The 9,047-nt window shown below is 41.2% G+C and overlaps 1 protein-coding gene across 1 annotated transcript in view; it reads right to left on the minus strand.

Annotated features, from left to right (window-relative positions):
• LOC118324993 overlaps positions 1-8,089 on the minus strand; it is a 9,564-nt gene extending 1,475 nt beyond the window's left edge. The window contains exons 1-16 of the mRNA XM_035657523.1: positions 7,835-8,089; positions 6,796-6,872; positions 6,562-6,663; positions 6,347-6,406; positions 6,195-6,264; positions 4,870-5,035; positions 4,625-4,694; positions 4,322-4,477; positions 3,541-3,597; positions 3,297-3,422; positions 2,685-2,809; positions 2,434-2,485; positions 2,277-2,347; positions 2,002-2,169; positions 1,561-1,669; positions 3-1,478 (exon numbers count right to left, since the gene is read on the minus strand). Of these exons, the coding sequence (XP_035513416.1) occupies positions 3-1,478; positions 1,561-1,669; positions 2,002-2,169; positions 2,277-2,347; positions 2,434-2,485; positions 2,685-2,809; positions 3,297-3,422; positions 3,541-3,597; positions 4,322-4,477; positions 4,625-4,694; positions 4,870-5,035; positions 6,195-6,264; positions 6,347-6,406; positions 6,562-6,663; positions 6,796-6,872; positions 7,835-8,024 (3,075 nt within the window). The 5' untranslated portion in view covers positions 8,025-8,089. The remainder of the gene's footprint in view (positions 1-2; positions 1,479-1,560; positions 1,670-2,001; positions 2,170-2,276; positions 2,348-2,433; positions 2,486-2,684; positions 2,810-3,296; positions 3,423-3,540; positions 3,598-4,321; positions 4,478-4,624; positions 4,695-4,869; positions 5,036-6,194; positions 6,265-6,346; positions 6,407-6,561; positions 6,664-6,795; positions 6,873-7,834) is intronic.
• Positions 8,090-9,047: the final 958 nt, after the last annotated feature.

A 9,047-nucleotide genomic window follows, 5' to 3' on the forward strand; every position in this document is an offset into this window, starting at 1 on the left:
ACTTCTGCTTCCTTGGAAACCTCTTCTAGGATAACTTCTGCTTCCTTGGGAGCAACCTCAGTAGTCTCAGGCAGTTTCACATCTTCTGTAGCCACAGTTCCAGCTGTTAGGACTTCTGCTGAGGCTGCTGGGATGACTTCTGCTTCCTTGGAAACTTCTGCTTCCTTGGAAACTTCTGCTGTGATGACTTCTGCTTCCTTGGAAACTTCTGCTGGGATGACTTCTGCTTGCTTGGAAACTTCTGCTGGGAGGACTTCAGTTTCCTTGGCTGCAATCTCTGTATTTAAAGGCTCTTTCACAATCTCTGCAACCAGGGTCTGACCCTCTGTAGTAATACTTTTGGACTCTTTGACTACATCTGTCACTACTTCAACCTCTTTGGTAACCTCTGATGTTTGAGACTCGGTTTCCACTACAAACTCATTGGTGTCCTTGACAATATCACTTTCCATCACTTCAACCTCCTTGGTGACTACTGCCTCCATCTCCTCCGTGATGGTTGCTGCGGCATCAGCCACCTTGGCCACATCAGTTGCTATTGCTTCAGCTTCTTTCGCAATGTTTGCCATGGACTCAGTCAACTGAGCTACATTGCTTGAAATTTCCTCTGCAACCTTTGCAGCATCAGTTGCAACTTCTTCTGCAGCTTTGGTGGCTTCAGTTTCTACAACATCAACAGATGTGGCTGCTGACTCAATTTCCTGGACAACAGTCTCCTGGGAGAGTCCAACTACTGTAGCCTCTGGCTGCTGGACAACATTAGAGAGAACAGGATCTAATTCCTTTTCTTGAGCAACTGTAGTGACTGTTGTTTCCAAGTGTTCAACAACATTCTTTTCCTCCTTGACTACTTCTGTGACTTCAATCTCTTGCGCAACTACATCAGTAGTTAGCTCTTCTTTACTGAAAGCAGCAGTTTCTTGGACAGTGGTACCTTGTATACTTTCTGTGTCTTTAACCTCACTGACTATATCCTTAACCTCAGAAACAATAGTGTCTGTAACTGCTGCTGTGCTTACAACCTCCTCAGTCATATCCTTGATGGCCTCAATCTCCTGCACCAATGGGGCAGCAGTAGCTGTCTCAGCAATGGTTTCAACTGTTCCTACAGTTCTCGCAGCAACATCTTCACTTTCTTTAATCAAAGTGGCTGCCTCTTTAAGGATAACATCTGCCTCCACTTCTGAAGGAAGAGTGGCTGTTTCTGCCTGGGAAGCATTGCTCACAACATCAAGGAATGGAAGGACTTGTTGTACAGTTGGGGTTGTATCATTTGTTTGTCCAAGTGAAGCAGCTTCCTGTGCTGTGATTTCTGCAGCCATTTCCTTAGGGAGGAGTACACCGACTTTGCCAACCCCCGCACCTGCTTCCATCAGCAGCCAGTCCATTTTCTGTGCATGCTGCTTGATGGCATCATTAACTCTTGAGTCAATCATGGCTTCAGTCAAAACTCCATCTTCAGAAGAGTATGCAGCAGCCTTCCAGGAAACAAATTTGATAAAAGGTTGGCTTTGGATTTGTTCTGAAGCAGATTCATATTTTGAAGGATTTTCTACTTACCTGCCAGGCCACACCAAGTTTGGAGATTTCCCGACCAGACATGCCTTCTGCTTGCTTTGCAATGTCTGAACACTTCTGGCCATAGTCAAATTGAGCCAACTTTAATCTCCTGTTGAATTAAGGCACAAAAGGTTTGTACAGTAAGTGAGCTTTGAGCTTTAACTTGTTTCATATCACTGATTATCTGTACTTTTCAACTGACCAACATTTTGTAACAGCTTCTGTACTACATCTCCTGAGGACTTCAACACCATTTCATGAAAGAAATAAGTAAAGACTCAGCCAGCACTTTGGTTTTAGGATTGAACACATTATATACACCATTATGCAACTTGAGCTAGCAATGCGACCTCTAGGGACAAATGCTTTCCTTTGCAGTAGTAAATCACATCTGCAATGGAGCAACAGTAGCTGTTACTGAAATACAATAAGTGTACTCACTGTCTCCCTGTAGTGGCAGGACCCAGCACAAATTTGTCGAAATACAGGCGCACCAATCTTTCCCTCTCCTCCAGACCCGGCAATGCAAAGTTTACAATCTCATCAATGCGGTCATTAATGGCCCAGTCGAACTGTTCTGGCTGGTTACTAGCAAGCACCAGCATGAACCTGAAGAGAGAAAATGAGACTACTTAGACTCAGCCGGTGACCTTTTCAGTCATGGCAATGACCTTTTCATACCCAGCCATGCAGAGTGAATAATGTAAGATACTGACTTGTTGCTCTGTTCCCCGGTGCGGTAGAGGAATGCATTGAGAGTGGCTCTGAGGTCCTCACTGATTTTCTCCTGCAATGTAAAAATCATGACTCATGAATATATGATTAAAACACAGGGCACCATCACCATGCATATGGCACTGCAGCTGAACTCACTGTGGCGCGCTTACGCAGGAACGCATCAGCTTCATCTACGAACAGCAAGAGGCTGCAGAGAGTCAGAGGACATCAAAGAGAATGAGCTTAAAGCTGCCATTTTCTTTAAGGCCAGCAGAATTGCAGCAGCTCTATGCTCTAACACAACATATGATCTACACTACTGAACTTTCAGAGTAAATATTTAACAGCTGATACACATTTTAATACTAATTCATTGAGCATTAATGGAGTTAATTAAAGCGCCCTACCCTCGGCCGCTGGTGCTGGCCCAGTCAAACACCTTGTGCATGGCAGTGACTCCATCGCGCCCCATGGGTGCCACGTCCCCACCTGTCATGATGGCATAGTCCATCCCGGAATGGAGAGCCAATTTCTGAAAGGTAGTGGAAAGAGCTTGTTATTATTATTATTATTATTATTATTATTATTATAACTGAACTAGATATTTAATGCAATAATAAAATGTCCTCAAAATGTATTTAAAAAATACTGTAAATATCATTATGTACATAAACATTTTTAAGTGATATCTGTAAGATCTGTATGGTTTTGTGGTGAAATATTTCATCAGTCATTCTATGGATCAAAAACAAAACCAGAAAAAGATACTGAATTACGTCACATGGACAGAGATTTTTGCCAGAAAAGACCGTCCAGACCCTGAATGCTGGGCCAAAAAGACTTTCCTGAACTGGCTTTAATAGGTTGTATTAGTACTGTAGTATGTAAATCAGCAGTAAGGAGTAGTAAAACCCCCCTTTATATATAGCCACTGTACTCATCTTCATCCATCCACTACAGCTAAAAAGATTAAAAAAACAAAGACAAAGAAAATCAAAAGGTGTTTGATCCAGCCATACCTTGGCAAAGAGTGTTTTACCAGTTCCAGGGGGTCCGTACATCAGGATGTTTCTGTACAAGCCTCTGTTCTGCCTGGTGTTCCGAGTGGCAATGGCAATGTCCCTCACACGTTCCTCCAAAGCTGCCTGTGTGATCCATTGCACAATGATAGCATTCAGCTTTTTTCACAAAACCATTAAAAGAGTATATGAATGTTGAATTCAGAAGATATCAATATGCCCAAAAAAGTAGTAAAAGACTCACGCTGAGCACCACACCCTCTAAGGCATCCTGCGGTCTGCTTCTCAGACGCTTGGCTGTCTAAAAAATGAGGAAAGCAGAGAATTGCATGGTGACTTGTTTTAGCTTCAACAATTGACAGCTAGTCAAAGGAACTATGTCTGATATGGAGAGCTTGTAGTCATAATGTACAGATAAGATCACTTTATCACCAGTAACTGACCCTGCTGCTTCTGCCCTATGTCGGGCTTCTTGTCTGTCATACAGATTTTGAAAACTACTTGAAACATTCAGCACACACGTTGTTGGTTTGGTGTCTGAGAAACAGAATGAATGTGCTCGTTCATTTTATACACACATCATTCCTATAACTGATAGCATGTTTGAAGTTTTTGCCATTTTCATGATACGTTCTAAAATTCACCCAAATTCAGTCAATTTGGCACTATTAGCTGGATGGGTTGCAGACGATACATGAATAAACCAATTTAAACAATTTCCTGTCAGAAAATAAATTTGATGCGCTGCCAGCTGTTACAGGCTGATGTCGAAGACCTCAATTACAGCAAGGTTCCAGACATTCCACTGATATTTATGAACAGTGGTTCTATGTACTATGTAGATATCCACTATGTAGAATGTATTTATTTACATCTAAAGCTGCCTGATAAAAATATACTATTTACACACAAAGATCCTGCGTGCATCTCAATCTTTTGTAAATGATCAGACATTTGGATCCTATCAGCAGGCCACCAGCCACACAATAAACAGTACAAACATGGTAATTGGGCTGTAATATGACCTTGATTGGGTGTTTGATGGCCTCTGCAACAGTTAACCTAGAGGTCTCGCGGACCAGTGAGGGTTTGCCCAGACGGGACTCTATGTAGCGGCCGGCCACTGCTGTGGCGTTCCTGGAAGAATACACTCCTGCTGCCAACAGAGTTAACCCAGCAACCTGTGAGGGGCGAAAAAAAGCAAACACACACATCTTCAAACATACAGTACAGTATATCAAATATGACAACCACTGCTTCACATAATCCTCTGCGGTCCTCCTGTGGTCAAAGTGTGATAAAGCATGACAGGTCTGACATAGATTTACCGTGGCTGTGAGTTTGTCCCAGTCAGAGACGAAGGCCCTGAATCCTTCTCCAAAAACTGCTCCTGCCGTCCTGCCAGGAACAAAACACAATTATCACACTGACTGGCTCCACTGTGGCAGCCAAACTCCCTGACACCCTCTGGGACTTCTGTTAAACACCTACGTACTAGCTGCGAGAGATACTAGAAGATAACATGCCAGTTACTCAGAGAATTAAGGAAAGTGGAAAGTCACTTTGCCCTCACTTTATAGATTCAAGGACAGTTTGTCTGTGTTCAGCAGCTTTCAGGCGGATCTGTTCCCTGATCAGGTCCGCATTCTCCCGCTCCACCTGGGCGCGGGCTTTGGCCTCGGCTTCAACGCGAAGCAAGTCATTCTTGTGTCTCAGCTCCATTTCATGTTCAATGGTAGCTGGGAGGAAGAGAAGCAGATATTAATAACGACATGTTTATGACCACTTGCGACAGAGCTGACCTATTTTAAATCATCATGGTTTAACTTACTATTCTATTATTTTATGAAAAAACTAGATTGAAACTGATTTAAATATTAAAATTTTAAGATTTAAATCTCTTCTTATGTGGAAACTATATGCATTTTACGCTGAAGTGGCTGTTAAGTAATAAATTATTTTCATCAGCCTTACAGTGGCTTGTAACTGACATAAAAGAGGTCTCATTCTCCTGATAATGGCATTTTGTAACTTGTTTTGTAAAATGTTTCTACAGAAATTCAAACAAATTAAAGTGAGCGTGTGTTTGGCTTTGGGCATGGATTGGTGGTTTATATATTATTAAATTGTGTTAATAAAAATATTACTTTTTAAAAAGCTGACAAATCTACTGAATTTTTGGTAATTTTCATGAATGTGTGTTGACAGTTGAAGGACACTGCAGAGCTGGGTGATGATACACGAGGAAAGACACCTTTCACACCACACACAGTCACTGGATCCATTTTTAATACAGAAATATTATTTAGTGCAACTTTAAACAAATATTTTCTTCATGACTAATCCACAACGCAGCACTGAATTTGAGAGCCATCAAAAACTAATTTTGTTTTTACTGTTTACTGTGGGGTATATGTCCCTACACTATTTCTTCATCTACTTATCTTTTATCTACTTATTAAGATACTATTACAAAAGGTTTATTCATGTCTGTTTTTTCTGGTTCAATTAAAGAAAAGAAAAGAAAAAGAGGAGCAACCTAACTAATTAGAGCAGACACCTAATGTAAGTGTCTACTGAGGAGCTAATTCGTCATCATGATACACACTGAATGTTAATATTGATATATTATATATAATAATCCAACACACAGTCCAGACCCCAGAGAGACTTAAAAGAGCCACAAATCTCACAGTGTGCCCTGTAATCGCTGAGTCATCAGTACTTATCAACAACCTTATTGACCCCTGCAGATATATTAGGGTCATTCTTTGCTATGGAGCAGCACAGATCTTACATATTTCATCTTTAATTGAGATAATAAAAAAGTCTTTACATGGCATTATGAGTGCATGAATAATGTGTAGGTGCAAGGGTGCTTTTGCTTTTATCTTATACCTTTTCTCATGGCCTCTTGCTTCATAACGGAATCCTCTTGTTTGCGAAGGTTCTCCTCGTTCAGGAATTGCTGCGGACAAAATAATATTTATGACGAAGGCTCCATTCAGATATGCAGGTATTCATTTCAAATGTCCATTTAAAACGTTTACCTGTTGCCTGAGCTGATCATCATACCTCTGTCTGGCAAGTTTGTCTTGATATTGCGCCCTCTAGAGGTGATACAGAAAACAATCCATTACATTCACATGCAAGATGTATTAGAAGATTTACTTTATTAATCCCCAAATGGGGAAAGTACATTACTTGGATGAAACTTATGTTTGACTGTCAGAATAGCACAGCGTGTGCAGTGTTAATCCCATACTGCCTGGTTTTGCTTTGTCTCCTCTGCAAGTGTTTTCCGTCTCTCCTCCCCCTGTAGCTGGATCTGCTCGCCCTTCAGCTGCTCCAAACCCACCTCATATTCCTGTAGGGGGAGTTTGTGTTATGCTTACTGACATCAGGGATTAGCCGGAACCTCTTCTGAACACAGTGTCAGGTGATCCCACAATCACATCAGAGGCCCTTTATCAATGAATCTCCCTCCTCCAACACCTACTTTCACTTTACTCTGTAGCTCCAGCTGTACACTCTGCTCCTGCATACGAGCCAGTCCCAGCGCTTCTTTGGCATGTCCTTTTGAAATTAATAAAAAAAGAAATCAGACAGTGGTGCAGATTATTCATTCAACTGCTTACATTTAACCACCATGGCAATTATAGTTACACTTTAGGGTATACTGTGCCACCACAAGATGATGTAGAACTGAGCCTGTTTCTCAGTGTGTTTGCAGAAAGCGTCGCAGAAATCTAAAAAAGAGTCGCTAAAAACAAATGTGTGCAGTCCTTGACACGCACTGGGTAAAAAATACCCTCACACAGTGAACAGCAGTAAGCATGTTCATTTGCACATGCTGACATGAAGGGACTGATGTATGGGACAGGTGAGGGGCTGAGCTCGCAGGGACACTTTGTTCCCTCTTTGCTCTCTGACACGCCCACCAAATCTCTCTAACTTTGCTGCAGACTGTATGGACTGGAGGTCAAACAGCCTACTGACACGTGTGTGGCAGGCTGTTTCCACGAGCAAATTACACAGAACTCTCAAATACTGTAAACTTAAGAGCTGTTAAAGTTTACTGATAAAGAACATTAAGGCAGAACATATTATAACAGTCGGGTCGGACGTGTTTCATAGTTTTTGCGAGCCCCTGGCCTCCAGTGTCTGAGGAGGTAAACCGGTTTAAAAAGTTTAAATGTTATCTTTACTGTGCTGCTAAGTCTGAAATATGTATGCCGAATTAAAGATAGACCCCCGACCGTTCAGCAGTGCTCATACAAGTTGATGTTCACATTGTGCACATTTGCCAGGGAGACACTTTACTTTGAGCCTAACATTTTGTGTGGGATTCGGCGTGAGGTGCTCTCACCCGAAAAGAACAGAGCGTGCCAACATGGGACAATTTGTTAAGTGGAGAAAATAATTACTGGACTTTTTAAAAAAGCACAGAAATAATGAAAGAAAGCAAATATTTGTGTTTCTTTGTGTTCAATTGTGGGGAAAATAAATAAATAAATAATAATAACAAGTGTACGCACGTGATTTGTCGAGCTCCCTTGCAGCTTTTGCAGCTCTCTCCAGCCCAGTCGGGTCAAAGTTACTCCACTTATCCCCGGGTTTGTGTCCCCCTGCACCCCCTGATGCTCCCCCGGCACCGTCAGCAGGAGCAGCCGGTTCTTCCACCGGCGGCGACCCGGAGCTCTTCCCCCAGCCGAAGAGCCACGACATGCTGCTTCAATAGTGTCCGGGCAATGCACTGAAGTTTGAGTGGCTCCACAGTTGCAGGGTAGCACCATGCTGGTTGAACCAGAGTCAAGTAGAAGACCAAAAGGTGAAAGACTTCCAGTCAAGACTTTCAAAAGAAAACGATTATTGACAAACATAAATAAACTTTTAAAACATTTTATACAACGTGAAATGAGAGGACTTTATGGTTGATCTAAGTATAAATTGTTGTATATATACACACATATATAATATCCCATTCACTGCCTGTTTTGTGTTATTTTATTGGTCTGTACCTATACCATGTATCCATGGGAGTAAATTATAGAGCATTCAAATAAACCCAAAGAAATCATAGCCCAAAAAGTCAGACAGAGGTTTTCTATACTGAAATGTCGGTTTCAACCTATGTTTGGCTGTTGAGTGGAGAGCCATGTATCAACGAATTATTCCTTCAGGTGACAAATTAAATGCTTTTATTCTGAAAAAAGGGAAAACACTTAATCACTGCATCTGATAGTGTCCAATTCATCCATGCTTAAGCCATGTATTGTCATTGTGAGGTCTCACTGTGTTTAGTTTATTTGTGTGGTTGACAGATAGAATGAGATAAATACCATCAGACAATAGTTGGTATATAATGTAACATATTTGGGTTTCTGATCCTGGAAAACATTTGAGCAGCCCTATAAGCTGTATCACATCTTATTTCTAATCCTGAGACTGTTACATTTCATTGACCATGTGGACAAATAGCATTGAATAAATTAAAATCTACATAAGTTTTTCCCCTCGACCTTCAAATGCATTACCATCAGAATAGCTTATAGAGTACATCCCTGCCCCAGCGATGTCAGGCATATTAAATAAGAACAGACTGGCAGTTAATACATCACCATAATACATACATAAAACAGACTAAATATAACCACACCCAGTGACTCCTATCTATTTTATTAGCCATTATTAGGGTAACATACAGTAATCTATCAAAAGTAACTGTAAGTATTATTTAAGACTAAATTA

Source organism: Morone saxatilis, unplaced genomic scaffold (genome assembly GCF_004916995.1).
Source record: "Morone saxatilis isolate NCDOM2014 unplaced genomic scaffold, NCSU_SB_2.0 Contig15, whole genome shotgun sequence".
Classification (NCBI taxonomy): Eukaryota; Metazoa; Chordata; class Actinopteri; family Moronidae; genus Morone; species Morone saxatilis.